Source organism: Tetrapisispora phaffii, chromosome 3 (assembly GCF_000236905.1).
Source record: "Tetrapisispora phaffii CBS 4417 chromosome 3, complete genome".
NCBI classification, from domain to species: Eukaryota; Fungi; Ascomycota; class Saccharomycetes; order Saccharomycetales; family Saccharomycetaceae; genus Tetrapisispora; species Tetrapisispora phaffii.
Window position 1 is genome coordinate 635804 of NC_016522.1, and position 16576 is coordinate 652379.

The window sequence follows — 16576 nt, forward strand, 5'->3', positions numbered from 1 at the left end:
AAATGTGGGATTATTTCCCAAGATATAAATATGAAATTATATATAAATTCAATTGTAACATACACAATTTCTTCCTTCTTTTTGATGATAGTTCACATTGTAACAATAGTTGCATACAAGGTATATCGTAAGTGCTTTATTATATAATTGTATAACAATTTTAAGAATAATTGCAAAGGGGTTTTTTTTGTCATTTATTTCTCTTAAGACAAAATATAAAGAAGAAAGATATTCAATTGACGCGAATTGGAACAATTAATACTGTTGAATAAAATATTGTCCCAAAATCTTATCTTTCTTGAATAAGAATATCAATATGACGACAGTAGCCAACCCCACTAATATCGATATTTCTGATAACACTGATGGCATTGAAGATATCGTTAAGCAAATTAAAAACTCCTCTAGTGATTCTGTCCTAAAAAATGGACAAAAAGATAATTCTCCTCCAAGTGGTTTGTCTAGAACCAAGACTAGTATCAATATTTCAGAAGAGAAGGTTGCAAATATTAGTGCAAGCGAAGAGAAAGGTTCCAGACAACGTAAAGAGGCAAGTTACGTTGGTTGGAAACAAATTGGAGGATGGGAAGAAAGCGATGCCTTAACTGCAGAAGATGAATTGCTTGATCTGAATAAAGAAACTCCTTTAGATAACTTTATCCCAGATAAATTCTATGGTGATTGGTATCATAGCGTTGCTATATTTGCCATTGGTGGTATCTTATCTTTCACTATTGGATATTTCAAATTACCTTTATCTATTACATTTTTTGTTATTATTGTAAGTTCTGTATTTTACAGAATTTCTGTCAAGACATATAGAGCTTCTATCAGAGATTTGGTGCAAAGGGAGTTTACGGTACAGAACATTGATGATGATTACGAATCAATGGAATGGGTTAATAATTTCTTAGATAAATTTTGGCCAAAGATTGAACCAAACGTCTCACAAATGGTCGTCGCTCAGGTTAATGATCTTTTAGCAACAAATGAACAAATACCAGCGTTTATTAAAGCTCTTTGGATAGATCAATTTACTTTGGGTGTGAAACCACCAAGAATTGATCTTGTTAAAACTTTCCAAAATACAGATAATGACGTCGTCGTAATGGATTGGGGTGTTTCTTTTACTCCACACGACTTAACTGATTTAAATGCAAAGCAAATGAAAAATTTCATTAATCAAAAGTGTGTTATTAAAGCTAAGTTGTTTGGGTTAACATTACCAGTCTCAGTTTCAGATATCGCTTTCAAGGCAACAGCTAGAATAAGTTTGAAATTAATGACCCCATTTCCACATGTAGAAACGGCCAATGTTCAACTATTAGAAGTTCCTGATATTGATTTTTATGCTTTATTGTTCGGGGATTCAATTTTTAACACCGAAGTATTAGCTATTCCTGGTTTAATGACAATGATACAAAAAATGGCTAAAAAATACATGGCTCCAATGTTGTTACCTCCATTTTCTTTACAATTTAATATTCCACAATTATTATCTGGTTCTGCCTTATCAATTGGTGTATTAGAAGTTACTGTTAAGAATGCTAAAAACATTAGACGTGCATCCACTCTTGTTGGTGATTCAATCGATCCATATTTAATGTTTGAAATTAACGGTAAAAAAACTGGTAAAACTAGAATTGTAAGGGATACTTTAAACCCAGTTTGGAATGAAACCTTATATATTCTTCTAGGAACTTTTACTGACCCACTATCTATAACACTATGGGACAAACGTGAAAAGTTAAAAGACAAGGTTCTTGGTAGAATCGAATACAATTTGAATTCTCTACATGATGCTCATTTCCAAAGAAATATTAATGTAAATTTTTTAAGAAATTCAAGATCAGTTGGTGAATTGAATTTAGATTTACACTTTTACCCAACATTAACACCAAAAGTATTACCTGATGGTACTGAAGAAGGGTCACCTGATTTAAATACTGGTATTTCAAAAATTGTTATCGAAGAAGCTTATGGTTTAGATAAGCCAGGCAACAAAGTTTGTGCTTATGTGGAAGTATATTCTGCTGGTGAATTATTATTTAGCACAGATAAAGCTGAGGGTATTGATGTCATCAAGTGGAATAAAAGCTATGAGTCAGTTATTATGGATCGCCGTAAAACAAAATATAAGATCGTAGTTAAAAATTCTAAAAATGGTGAAGTTATCAGTAGTACTCTTCAATCTTTGAATGATTTAATCGACAGAACTGAAATTGATAGGAAACGTATCCCATTGAATAATTGTAAGGGCCAACTGAAAATTACAGTGTATTGGAAACCTGTTGCCATGGATTTAGGGTCTAGTGCTATTGCATACACACCACCAATCGGTGTTGTCAGAATTTTTATTAATAAGGCATGGGACTTAAAGAACTTAGAGACTATAGGCAAGATCGATCCTTACGTAAATGTTTTAGTTAATGGTGTTCCAAAGGGTAGAACTCCAGAGATAGAGCAAACATTGAGTCCTGTTTGGAATACCGCCATTTATGTTGCTGTTACATCTCCAAATCAAAGAATAACTCTTGACTGTATGGATGTCGAGACAGCTGATACGGACCGTTCTGTAGGAAAAGTTGATTTGAAAGTTTTGGACTTATTTCAAAAAGATGAAAATGATAAGTATATGAAAATAATTAACGATGAGCCAATTACAAGTCGTCTAATAACCAAAAAAGGCATTAAAGGAAGCATAAGGTACAGCACATCTTTTTATCCTGCATTACCAGTTTTGACTTTAGAAGAGATTGAAGATTTAGATCAAATAAAAGAAAAGAAAAAGAAGCTTTTGGAAAAGAAGTTTTTAACAGATGAAGCTCAAATGACAGCGGAACAAAAAGAAAAGTTTAAGAATCAAGAAAATGCAATCCAAGACATGGAAGAAATGTACGGAAACAAAGAGCAACTAGATTTGAGTCAACTGATATCTTATAATTCCGGTGTGTTATCAATTTCTGTTTTAGATGGTGAATTACCAATTCCTGGCTTATATGTACAAGCTTTCTTTGATGCCAACGGTTATGCTCGTTTTACAAGTCCTAAAATATCGACTAGAACCATAAAGACCGGATGGACTGGTGATGTGATGATCAAAGAATTAGAATGGTCAATAACAACCTTAAGAGTTACTAAACACAAAAATAATAATAAGGTTGAGGAGTGTTTATGTGAAGTCACAATCCCTACTATAGAACTAGTTAAAAATTGTTTCTATAGGCCATCTTTCTTAAACCTGGCTGGGGCACATACAGCTAAACTTATGATCCAAACTTCGTGGTTCCCAATCGATACAGATACATTACCTGAATCTGATTTGATCGTGAATACTGGTGATCTAACTATCACTGTTAAGGGTGCTGAAAACCTTATATCAGCTGATAACAATGGGTTTTCAGATCCATACGTTAAACTCTATTTAAATGATGAAGAAGACTGTTTTTTTAAGAGTAAAACCCAAAAAAAACAACTAAATCCAACTTGGAATGAAACCACTACAATTGTTTTAGATAACAGAGTCAATGAAAAATTAAGAATTAAGGTGATGGACTGGGATGCTGGTAATTTTAATGATCTAATAGGTACAGGTGTAATTTCATTATCTGATGTCAAACCTTCTGGTGTTACTAATATGGATGTTCCTATCACTGATCCAGATGGTGGAGATGGTGGTGTATTGCACTTAAGTTTCGAATTTGATCCTAAGTACGCATTGACTATTAAGAAAAAAGAAACTAAAGTCGGTGATTTTGCATCAAAGAGTCTTGGCACTGGTCTAAGAGTCGGTACCACAGTGGTTGGTGCTGGTCTTGGTACTGGTTTGAAGGCTGGCTCTACTGTTGTTGACACATTTGGAAGTGTTGGAAAATTCGGTATAGGATTATTCGGCAAAAAGAAGAATAAGCATGATGCCTCTTTTGAACCCGAAGTGTAATGAAATTATAAATTTTTTAAAATTTTGTTCCATATATGATAGGATATATCTTATATAATTTAATTTAAACTAGATTTAAAATATATGTATTGTGTATTACTTCAATGAAATTGTTAGTTTACTTACCTAAAAATAGAAGATCCACGTAAAAGATTATTTCCTACGGAATAAAGAAGAAAGCTTCGCAACTTGAAATGGATAGCTTGATTGTTTGACTTTATAAATAGATGTGAAACCTGCAACAAAGACATAAAATGCAAATGATAAAGTAATTGGCATTAATACTGTAATAATTTTTGACGCATGTTTCTCACCTTTTAAAAATTCTTTCAACGGTTTTTGACCTGCTACAAGGGTAACCAAAACGATGGTAAACGAGACATATAACAAAGCAACTATCTGTGATTCAATTGCAAATTGTGCTTGTAATTGACCTGGAATGAAGTACATTATATCACCTTCTTTATTAACACCGGCATATCTTGGGTTCTTAATGGTATTAAACATATAACCACTTATCATTAATATTATGAAAGATGTTAATAAGGCAGCTTTGGAAACATTAGAATGAAAGACAGAATAAATAAAGTTTCTATATCTTTTAATTATAAAAACAACTGTGAATGTCATAAATACAGTCCATAGCAAAGATGAATAATCTGTTGGTTCATAATATTTAATATCATAAATTTGCGTAGCAGTTTTAATCTTTGTTAGAAGGTCATTTATTCTTACTTCTGTGTTTGTTGTTTGAATTGTAAATTTCTCAAAATCATCCATTAAACCGTCTGGTCTAAATAAGATAAATCTTGGAACATCCTCAATTTTATAATATTTAATCAAATCTGGCATGCTACGGACATTTCTAATGTTAACCTCAAAGAAGAATAAACTTTTTGATTTATCCTCGTTAGATTGACCATTTGGATGATCTTTATACCATGACTTGACAAAATGTATGTATTCGCTTTCAAACTCACGACAAATTTTACATTTGACTTTTGGATCCGTAGCAGTAAATAATACTACTACATAACCTTCTCTTTGTGTATTTAATAACTGTTCTTTATTTTGGTCATTCAATTGAATAATATGATTTGGACTCTCTAATGCCAATTTTGCCAATTCAGAATTAGACAAACCATATACCGAGTAAGTCAAAACAGATAAACATATTACTGCATATTGAATAACTGATGCAGATAACTTCATTTTGCTTAACTTTATATTATCCCACTGAGATAAACTTCTTTCAATGGAGCTGAATAATCAAACTATCACTCAATTTATTTCGTACAAACTAATCGAAAGTAGGAAACAATTTAACAATAATAGAAAAGTGAGACTGATTCAATTGGACAATTGGAGCTTGAACAGAATCCTTATAATTTAGCTATGGCTTTATAATTGTAAAAATACCTTCAACTGTTCAAAGTAAGATAACTTTTCATTAAACGGAACTGGTTCTGCCAACAAGCACCAAAAACGTAATAGCTCAATTAGCTATAAAAATAAAGTAGCCGGGTAAAGTATTGTTTTTGGTACTAAAAAATGACAAGAACGGTAGTAGAACCATAAAAGCATAAACCAACCACCAAAGATAAACTAATATTTAAATGGAAGTCTTAATAACTCCATCTAAACTACGAAAACAGACGAAACGACAATAACACTACCATTCTCTATAAGGATACATTTCTTTTAAACGTAGTGTGTTCAATGAACAATTTTTTTACTTTTGACATCGGCGGTTAAAATATAATAAAGGAAGCATAATATATATGTTATAGCTGTGGATGATATTGGAAGTATAAACTGCACATTCACCTGTATAGCTAACAACAATAATATCATGACAATTTCTCATAATTTCATATGTTGTTATTATTAATTAGTTCTACTAGGTGCCCTGGTGTTATCTGTTCTTAGAGCAGAAAAATTTCTTTTCACGGTAAAATCATTTTATGGATCTGAGTTTTCAGTAAAATAAAATTTTAAGACGTGTTTAAATTGCTTTAGATTATCATTAAATGGTTATCACCACTTTATAGCAATAAAGATGCACATCTTTGTGTTTCTTTAGAAGATTGGTCATGGAAATAGAGTGTAATCTCTTTTTATAATGTGTCGCTAATGCAAACTTAATATGTCATTATTAACGGGATTGTTGTCCCTACAAAAAATTCGACCGAAACAAACATTTCAAATTTCAAACAATCAGAAAACTGATAAAACAAGGTTTAGAATCTTGATCACTCCAGATTTTGAAGTTTTTGTATTTGCTGAGATATTGACTTTAGATTTCAATATTCACATTGTGATAATTACAAGTTAATTAACAGTTTCAAAATATTATATTGTCGATTTGAGTTTTGTTTTGTTGTCTTATTGATAGAGCGCAATATCCACAGTACTTCTTACATTTATTGGCACTGTTAATTTAACTCTATTCGTGACTCTGCAGGGTTTCCATTTTATTAAGTTTAACTTCTATCTAAGCAAAAATTATTATAGGAATATAATCAAGAATTATATACTAATTAATAATATCCCGGAATTTCTAAATTAATAGAATTTGTCATATTACAATGCCAATTAAAACTTTAGAATCTTATTTGTTTGAAAGAGGTTTGGTTGGATCATATCCAATTGACATCTTGAAAAATGCTACTATTGGTATTGATGTTAACCATTATTTATCAAGAATAATCAATAATAAAAAGAATAATCAATTAACTGATGCAATTGGTGAATTCTTACCAAACAATTTAAATCACTTTTTAGAGAACGATTTAAAAATATTTGAAGAGAATAAAATCACTCCAATCTTTGTCTTCAATGGTTTATTAACAGTTAACCAAGCTGAATACCATCACTCAAATGCTAGATTTAATGAAGGTGCTGTCAATAATTTGGAAGATATTAACACTAACATCTTCTTCAACAAATTCAAGATTTCTAACCATAGAGATAAAGCTTGGAGATCATATGAATATTCTGTAAAAAAAAATCAAGAAACGTATATAGATCAACCAGTGGTTCCACATTTAAGTGAAAACTTTAACTACGCTAATAACATTAACTTTTCAACAAATTTGAAGAATTATTTGATTAGATTTTTCATTGAACGTAAAATTAGTTACCAAGTTGCTCCATATTCATCTTGGTTGCAGTTATCATATCTTTATGACTCTGAATTCATTGATATAATCTATGGGCCCACTGATTGTTTAATGTTACCGAACATGGAAAAATTCATTATTGGTATGGAATTCTTAAACAAAGAATTTAGATTTATCGATAAAACTAAGATTTTGAAGGATTTGGATCTAACGAATGACGAATTTGTTGACATAGCAATGGTGCTTGGTAATGACCTACAACCTTTGACTTTACCTCCTTTAAATACTATTAATCTTCCAACAAATAAAATGCCAAATTCTTCAAACAATGGTTCTAATATCAATACCAATGCGATAGTTGATATGGCTATTGACATGGTATATAATACTGGTACAAATTTTTACGTTTACCAATTGAACAACCTATTACAGGATAATAATAAAAAAAATTTACAATTTTATCAAAGAGGTTATTCGTCATTGAAAAACATGCCTGTTCTCCAAGCAAACGGTAAAGTCCAACTTTATTCGAGTGAAAGTGTTCTAAATGCGAGAGATTTGGATAAAAAGAAAAATAAATCAACTGAAACTGGAAGTAAACAAATTACTGCTGACAAACAATTAACAACTCAATATGAAATTCCAAATGACGTTTACGATTTTATAGGACAACAATTACCTGCTGAATATTATTTCTATCAATCAATTGGTTTACTCGATACTAAATTACTTGAGACATTAACTTCAGGATTCTACTATGAAGATATCCCATTTAGCGGTGTCCCAACAAAATCTTATAAACAATTGATTAAAAAATCTGCAGAAGTTTTCAAAGACCTAGAGATTGGACTTTTAACTTCTCCTATAAATAGATATTATCAAATTAAAACCATAAAGGCCATTATATATAATAATGTCTCTGGAGAAAACCCGGATGAAATTCAGTTAACAAATAAGGTGACTCCACCGACCTTCGATAAAATAAATAAAATTGTTGTTAAAACCAAGACTAATCAACAATTTACTATCAAATCATTTGTTAAACTGTTATCCAACTCAAAAGATCTCACAAAAGATTTTACATCTGAAATTGTACTATTTCCGAATACAGTTTCAAGCGAAGATAAGTTAAATGTAGCCTTCGATCTACTGGCAACTAATTTATTGAGAACTCTCTGTCTATTAGGTATTTTTGAATATGATGTGAAAGCCAAATCACTAGAACCTACCAAATGGGGTAAACTGTTATTGAACTTTCCTCATTTAAACATTACCGAAACAAACTATTCTGCATTGTTAGTTTTAATGATTTTCATAAAATTAAACGTCTTACCATTTACAGATAGTTTAGAAACAACAGCGGTTTCGACATTATCAAATGCAACTTTACGTTCATATCCTGTTGAGAGTTCATATATAGATATATTATCACGTCTATTGACATTGTATCAGATTGGATTAGAAAATTCTAGCAATGACTCAAGTAATAATTCTAATTATCATGGCCCAATTGATAGATCATCTTTGATTGTCAAGGATCACTTTGATTACATTAACAATAATTTAAAAGAACTATTCCAATCTGTTTTGGTTGCATCATTGGCATCTGGCGAATTCAATAGATTATCATTGAAGGGAAATACAGCTTGGCAATCTGAAATTATTGCCAGATTACCATTCAATGAAGAAAATACAAATACAATTATGTCAATGATGTGGGAATATTTCTTACAGAAATATTTACACAACGGTAACACCAAAACGGATGCTTTAGCTTTTGTTTCCACAGAATTCAAGACTTTGAAAATAACCACTGAAATTGATGAAAAATTCAATGATTCTCTAAAGTTCTTAAAAGAGGTTTTAGTTTTATCAAAAGAATTAAATGAATCCAATTTAATGAATTCAAAAGAGTACGAAATAATTGGAAAGTCTTTGGAATTTGCCGAAAAGGCTTTGTCTTCTTAATAGATAAATACATTTGATACATCATTGAAACCTAAAACATTATAATTACTGTATTTGAACTGTATATATTTAAATAAAATATACAATTGAATGTTATGAGTTTAGGATAATATGCATAATATTTTTATTTTTTTTATTTCAAAATACACATGATATACATCCTGCTATATATTAACCATTAATATCTATGTAAATCGGTTTCAACAAAGGTAAAAGTAATTATTGGTTATGAGATTGGATTTGCTGATTCAATTGATCCAATTCACTTTTCTTATCTGATAAGTAAGATTCTAAAATATCAACTTGACTTTCTAAATTAGATAAATCATCTCTTACACTGTTTAGATTTGTTGGAGTTTTTGGAGTTTTGTTATTTAAATTCCTTTGATATTGTAATTCTTTATAATTTAACAATTCTTGTAATTGTGCTTTTATTTGTGTTGTGTTCGTTTGTTTAGAGACTTCTTCTTTTACTCTCATTAATTCTATATCTAACAATTGCAGTTCTTTCTCCAGAGAATTTATATCATTTGGATTACCTCTTGGAATCTCATTCAAAGTAATAGCTTCCCGATTGTTGTTTATAGTTATATCATTTGTCCTCTGCAAAGTAGTGTTGTTACTAGATGCCGAAGTTTGGACACGAGCAGGTGTTTTAATGGCACTTGATCTTGTTAAATCATTTTGAGATGAAGAAATATTGTAGTCAATTTGCTTTTTATTAATTACGCTTTCCAAATTTGTTGGATATTCACTTGGAATCAAAGCTCCAACATCATTTCGTTGTCTTAAAATGTGGATGAAATATAATGCTGGATCTTTATTTATAGAGGCGGAACTCGATGGATTCACCAACGTCCATGCTTTATTTATATCCGATGTACCTATATTAAAGAACTTATTTTTCAATGCATCTGATATTGATTGTAAAGTATAGGTACCATCTGTGTTCATTTGAATGGATGATATTAAATTGTCATAGAATGTTTTATCCTCTGGAGAAATGTACCAATCAATTTGTGGCAGGTCATTAGCCTTTGGCAATTCGATATTTTCCTCTTGTTTCAGCTTCTTTCTCTCTTTAACCAATTTCGCCTTGCTTCCTGGCACCAGCCAATCCGGCAATTCATCAGGTACACTAGATATGTTTTTATTGACCAAATCAAAGATCAATCTCATACAAATAACAAACTCTTCGAAATCTAAATTGTCATCGTCATCGATATCGGCAAGAAACCAAATCTGATTAAGTATCGATGAATCCAGTTTAGAATTATATAACATTGGTAACACTTGATCATGATCGACCTTGTTATCAACAGGTTTTAAACCTGTGAAAATTTGCCAATATTTCTTGATCTCAAATTGTTCCAGTTTTGGCATCACTAATTGCAATTGGCCCTTGTTCAGCTTCTAATTAATAAACAATCTCCTGTTAACAAAAATGATTACAATTTCAAATAGATCTCCATATTTGTAAATAGATATAGCTACAAATCAGTTTTTAAATTAATATTGCTATTAATTAATTATGTTTCTTAACTTCATGCACTTTTCCAATTAACAGAATTCGTAATATGTGTGAACCGGGAAATACATCAGTAAACGCTATAGGGGTGCGTGTACGTTAAGTTCTGAAAAATGTAGTTAGAAACCTAATCGAACCATAATACCCGGCCACAGCAGCGTAGATCATTGCGTACGTACAAGAAGCATTGCTACATCATAAAAGAGAATGTTGATGCCACTATAGATACAACACTGTCATTAACATTACATGAACAAGAGCCCTGGTTCAACACGCTACAAATTTGACTTAATTCTGTATCAATTGATGCTATTCTATCAAGCTTTACCCATTTCAATCGTTGCAAAAAAGTGGGAAGTTTCCATACATATAAAATTTATATTGTTAAATATTATTTACATATAAATTTCGATTCTTTATTTACAGGTGACTTCTTTAAAAATTGAATATAAAAGGAAAATAATACTTATTATTATATCTGCACAATGAGTTGGGTGGATATATACTCTCCCCATGCCATACATATCTAGCCTCTTCTATCTATTTTGTTCAGTTTTCTTGCAGTTTTGGCGTTATTTCTTGTGTTTTGACCTCTTGCAGGTAGTCCCAAAGTATGTCTCATACCTCTATAAGAACCTATCTTCTTCAATCGTTGGATATTATCCTTCACGACCGCTCTTGCATCACCTTCTATTGTCATATTAGACAATTCACTAGTTATGCTCATTACTTGTGGTTCTGATAATTGGTGCATTCTCATCCATGGATAGAATCCTAGCTTTGAGCATAATTTTTCCGATGTTTTTGTACCAATACCATAGAATTTAGATGCTAATGCAATTTTAATGACCTCTTTCCCTTTGAAAGCTTTCCCTAAAATATGAACAACCATGATCTTATAAAACTTTGTTCAAGGTCTTACCACAGGACTACAGATATTGAAAAGCGCTAGATTTCAAATTCTTTAGAAAGTGGTTACGATGGATCTTCAAATGAGGAAAAGCAATAACTATATATTTACCATGTACTATAACGACTATAAATTATATATCCATTAGTCTAATCTGTGACCAGTTCTACAATATCTTTCTACACCAATTCAAGATTATAAAAGTGTTCGTATTTTAAAGACTGACGCCCGGGTAACACATTCAGTCAAGAGAGATGATATAACAATACTTTAAGATCAGTGGTATAAGAATGAGATCAATGCCTTTAATTAACATGAAATATCATGTGAGATATGTCGAATAATCACTGAAGCATTTGTTCGTGTCATTAGTGGCCAAATCAAAGAAACACACACACACACAAACACATTCCTTTAGAGGACCCCTTTTAATGAAGGACGAACGGCTAAGTGTTGATTATAAATGTTTAATAGTGATTGGTATTTATTTGTTATATATAGAATTTATATAGTATATACATATATACTATATGTACACCTTCAGCGCACATGTATATATCTATAGTGAGTGTAGTTATCTAGAAACAATGAGTAAAAACCACAACAATAATGGAAAGGTATTATTGATTATAAGTTTTCTAAAGAAGCAGCAAATTCATCCAATTCTTTCTTTGCTTGTTCATATTTTTCAGATAATTCTTCGTGTTTTCTTTCCCAATCGTCTCTTTCTTCCTCCAATGCAGCTACTTTTCTTTCTAATTGTTCAGACTTCAAATCAGTTTCTCTTAATTTTTCAATAGCTTCTTTTAGTTTAGAATCACTTTCTTCTAATTCTTCTTCTAATTGTTGATTTTTCTTTAAGAAAGTCTCATTGTTGGACTTCAAATTGTCTGAGTCTTCTAAGACTTGTTTGGAATCAGTCAATTTGTTTTCTAAAGTTTCTAATTCAGCTTCCAAATTTTCATTCTTGGTTGACAAAGATTTAATTTCATTTTCTTTATCAGTATTGTCTTGTTCGATGACCTTGTATTGTTCTTTCAATTCCTCGTATTTTTCTTGCCATTGCTCAGCTTCCAATTTCAAATTGCTTAACTTCTCTCTAACTTTATCCATCTTTTAAATTACTATCTTATTCTATTGATATATATATATATGCCTACTCCCAGTGATTACAATAACTAAACTATAAACAAATAAAAAATGAGTAGGTTATAGGAGCAACAGATCCTTATATAACCCAAAATAAGAATCATTAAATAAAAAACAAAAACAATTAGAGGCAAAGAATAAATATAAATACGATATTGATAGCTGATTCAGATTTGTTTAAATGTTAACACTTAAACAAATCTGAATCTGTATGTGTGTATTGTACATATTGCAATTGAATATTAACTGGAATATCGTTACAACACAGATTTGTACCATGGTATTATTGAAACATCACCGCATAAAGCAAAAAAAAAAGTACGAAAACAAGAAAGTAACAACAGTACGAAATTGCGAAATGACAACGAAAACACAAAGTTTATAATATCAATTTGCTGAGAAACTAAGTAAGAGACAGAGACAACGATTTAAGAAATTTCAATTTCACCAAATTGAGATACACCAACGACCAACCACCAACGATTAACCATTAGCTATCAATAGTCAGAGCACTATGGTAAGAGTGTGTAGTTGTGCTGAATATTTTTTTTTGATTTGATTTGATTTGTTTTTGATTCGTTTGACGATAGTGAGAGAGTAAAAAGGTATTTCGTCTATACAAATGACCGTTTCGTGATGGTACAGTATAAGCCTTTTGAATTTTTGTGGATGAAATGCATTTGTTGTAGGTAGATTGAAAATGGCTTAGTTTTGATGTTAATGTAATATGGTGTGTGCAGCGTATCCTTTCAAACGAAGTGCGCTCGTATGTATGTACACGTGATTAGTAATCTGTATAATTATATCAGATAGTATATATATACTTACAATACTTTATTTAAGTCTTCAATGATCAATTTCTGTGAGTTTATCTCAGCTGTAGCTAAAGAATAATAGCTGATGAAATCAATTCCTAGTGAATTGCCTTTAAATCTGGTCAGTTTGTCAACAAACGATTTCTTGTTGTTCACTATTTGGAATACAATTAATGAAATGTTTTTAATTGTATTCTTTAATTTCATGCCTATCTTGATCCAATTTGGAAGGTTTGTGAGATACCATTCTTCAATTGATTTAATATTCTTCTCGTTTGCATCTCCATCACCACCGTTGCTATTATAATTAATACCAATTAAAATATATTCAATGTTCATACTACCAATATGTTCGTTAATATATCTTAAATTACGCTCCATTAATTCTTCTTTGCTGGTGAATCCAATATTTTCAAGGATTGAATTCTTAATGAATTGGAAGTTAATCTCATATTTGTTTAGATTATCGGAATTCTCAATTAAATGTTGAAGAATTTCTTTATTACTTTCACTTGTTTCATCCATCACATTAATTAACTTCTTCCATTGTTTTAATGAGGTCATATTACTACAATAAACTGTCAAAATACTATTCACTAACTCAATTGGAATGCATTGCTTAGGTCCATTTAACATCTTTTGGAAATAGGTGTCACATTTCTTAATAATTGTCCCATGTTGTCTATTTAAAAACATTATTTGTGACATACATTCTAATTGTTCAGTTGAGACATTTTCTTTTATCTTTGAAAAGTCTTTTGGCCAATCGATCTTATTCATGAATGGAATAAATATTTCAGAAGTTAACGTCTGTGAAATTTTATCCATCGATACATTCTTGAACGTTCTTTCGTAACGATCTATCTTTTGTATGATATCTAAACCAACATTTAACCCGTACCAATACACACTAGTTTCGTCAAGTTGGATCTCAGGACTGCATAATGTCCTTAATATTTTAAATAGTCCATCAAAATGAATTGGCTTTTGATATTTTTCATCACCAATGAATGACTTGATGTCTTTCATAATAGTAAATAAATCAACACCATTCAATTTATTAGCAAGTAATTGCTTACAAATACTGTCATACAGAGTTTCACTTTCATAGGAAACCTTGTAGTAACCTTGACCATTATGGTTTAATAAAACTAAGTCTTTCTTGCCATTAATGATCAAAGTTCTGTCAGTAAATAAGACGTTGTTTCTGTCTTCACTTCCATCTTCATTTAAGATAAATAATGGGATGTGATAAGGAATATCCTCAATTTCGTCTTGCTCACCATGATAATATCTATGTTGAGTTAACTTATAAGAAATTTCATTATTGCCATCAGTCTCAACCTCAACATGAACAATTGGTACACCTTGTAATCTACTCCAAGAAGCAAAATAATTTGCAATATTGGCGGACTTCAAAGTTGAACCCACTTGTGTCCACATATCCATTGGCTTTATGGAGTGCGTATGATTTTTTTCATCATTGATAAACGTTTGGATACCTTTTTTCAATAACTCATCACCAATGGTCAATTGTAACGATCTTAAAATTGCAATACCCTTTGCATAAGAATGGGCATTAAAGACATCACTAGTCTCGATAATTTCAGAATTCATCGAACGTTTTGATTGTTCGATGATACTTAAGATGGAAGGATTGCTGATTTCATTTTCCATTGTTATATACATGTGCTGCTGCAAATATGCGTTCGAGGTCCAGTAGCTTGGCGAATCGCCAGTTTCTGTCAATAAGACACTAGCCAACCAAGTTGCAAATGATTCATTAAACCATAGGTATTCCCAAGATTCATAAGTGATAAAATTACCAAACCACTGATGAACAAGTTCGTGAACAATTAATTGTTGACATTGTTCTCTAATATTATCATTCGCTAAGGCCTGGGGTGGTAAAGTTAAATGGTTCATTAAAATGGAAACCATACCGAAGTTTTCCATAGCCATATCAGATAGAAATGGTAATAAAACAAAATCCAATTTATCTAAAGGATACTCCTTATTGAAATAATTTTCTAGTAATGGTAAATATTTCTGTATAGTATCTAGGGTAAATACTGTGAAATCGATATTATCTGGAGCATAAACACATAATGGAATTTTTTTCTTTGAAATAGGCATTTCAACTTCAGACTTGATAAAATCAAAATCACCAGCAGCAAAACCAAACACAGAAGTACTCATTAATGGTGTTGTTTTGAAAGTCGTCACTGTTCTTCCAGATTTTAATTTCTCTTCAGATTTAATTCCAGTATTAGAAATAGTCTTGAATTGACTTGGAGTTTCCAAAGTTAATTGGAATGAAGTTTTAATAGATGGCTCGTCGACACATGGAAAAATAGTTTTTGCATATGAAGGTTGGCAATGGGTAGAAATAATAACATTATCAGCAATTGATGATTCACTTGATTGTTTCATAAAATTCGTCTTAAATATACCATAGGTCTTATCCTCATGAGTCTTGATAATTTTGACAGTGGCATCATACTCAATATGGAGGAAAAAATGATTATCTTTAAAGGGGATTGCCTCTTCACTATTTAAGGTTAATAAATTTGTATTTACATCTTCTTTCCATTTTAAAAGTAATTTCTTGTTACTGTCTTCATCTACAATAAAAGCATTTGCAATTTTTAAATCTTTTGAATGTAATCTAAATTGCTTTAAATCTTCTTTTGCCGAAGCCACCATCTTATCATTTTTACTCATAGTAATTTTAATTGAACTTTTAGCAGTAACACTATTTGGCTCTAAATTCAATTTAATCTCATAATGAGATGGTAAAACTGGATTATCAAGAGTAAGTAAGCTCATGCCATTAGTTATTGCTTGAACAGACATTGTTGGATAATCTGTGTGGTTCTTTTGTATAATTGACTCACTTATCAATAGAAAAATTTAAGTATCTATACTAATCAATGTAGTGGTATATACTTTATATCTTAAGAAATCAACCTCCGATCGACAATCGATACTTAATTATTGTATATGACTATTTCTGTTTGATAGTGGTTATTAATTTTCAAATTAGTATGTATCAATTGATACAGTAACTATCAGTGACGTTAAATTAGAAAAAGTTAAAGGAAGAAAAATGAAAGAATAAGAAACTACGATGAGTTGTTCAAG

General features: G+C 30.8%; 7 protein-coding genes across 7 annotated transcripts; 2 read left to right on the top strand and 5 right to left on the bottom strand.

The window, feature by feature from the left end:
• Window positions 1–316: 316 nt before the first annotated feature.
• TCB2 (tricalbin) lies at window positions 317–3940 on the top strand (the record flags this gene model as incomplete). The annotated part of the gene is made up of 1 exon (XM_003684830.1): window positions 317–3940. One exon carries the CDS (start codon window positions 317–319, stop codon window positions 3938–3940), a length of 3624 nt encoding a protein of 1207 aa, XP_003684878.1.
• Window positions 3941–4093: 153 nt separating this feature from the next.
• Window positions 4094–5152, bottom strand: OST3 (dolichyl-diphosphooligosaccharide--protein glycotransferase OST3; the record flags this gene model as incomplete). The annotated part of the gene is made up of 1 exon (XM_003684831.1): window positions 4094–5152. The coding sequence occupies one exon, from the start codon at window positions 5150–5152 to the stop codon at window positions 4094–4096; it is 1059 nt and encodes a 352-aa protein (XP_003684879.1).
• Window positions 5153–6528: 1376 nt separating this feature from the next.
• MKT1 (Mkt1p) lies at window positions 6529–9030 on the top strand (the record flags this gene model as incomplete). Its single annotated transcript, XM_003684832.1, has 1 exon — window positions 6529–9030. The coding sequence occupies one exon, from the start codon at window positions 6529–6531 to the stop codon at window positions 9028–9030; it is 2502 nt and encodes an 833-aa protein (XP_003684880.1).
• A 219-nt stretch (window positions 9031–9249) lies between these two features.
• Window positions 9250–10413, bottom strand: END3 (End3p; the record flags this gene model as incomplete). Its single annotated transcript, XM_003684833.1, has 1 exon — window positions 9250–10413. One exon carries the CDS (start codon window positions 10411–10413, stop codon window positions 9250–9252), a length of 1164 nt encoding a protein of 387 aa, XP_003684881.1.
• Window positions 10414–11084: 671 nt separating this feature from the next.
• Window positions 11085–11450, bottom strand: SWS2 (mitochondrial 37S ribosomal protein uS13m; the record flags this gene model as incomplete). The annotated part of the gene is made up of 1 exon (XM_003684834.1): window positions 11085–11450. The coding sequence occupies one exon, from the start codon at window positions 11448–11450 to the stop codon at window positions 11085–11087; it is 366 nt and encodes a 121-aa protein (XP_003684882.1).
• A 645-nt stretch (window positions 11451–12095) lies between these two features.
• TPM1 (tropomyosin TPM1) lies at window positions 12096–12581 on the bottom strand (the record flags this gene model as incomplete). The annotated part of the gene is made up of 1 exon (XM_003684835.1): window positions 12096–12581. The coding sequence occupies one exon, from the start codon at window positions 12579–12581 to the stop codon at window positions 12096–12098; it is 486 nt and encodes a 161-aa protein (XP_003684883.1).
• Window positions 12582–13441: 860 nt separating this feature from the next.
• TMA108 (Tma108p) lies at window positions 13442–16288 on the bottom strand (the record flags this gene model as incomplete). The annotated part of the gene is made up of 1 exon (XM_003684836.1): window positions 13442–16288. The coding sequence occupies one exon, from the start codon at window positions 16286–16288 to the stop codon at window positions 13442–13444; it is 2847 nt and encodes a 948-aa protein (XP_003684884.1).
• Between the last annotated feature and the right edge of the window lie 288 nt (window positions 16289–16576).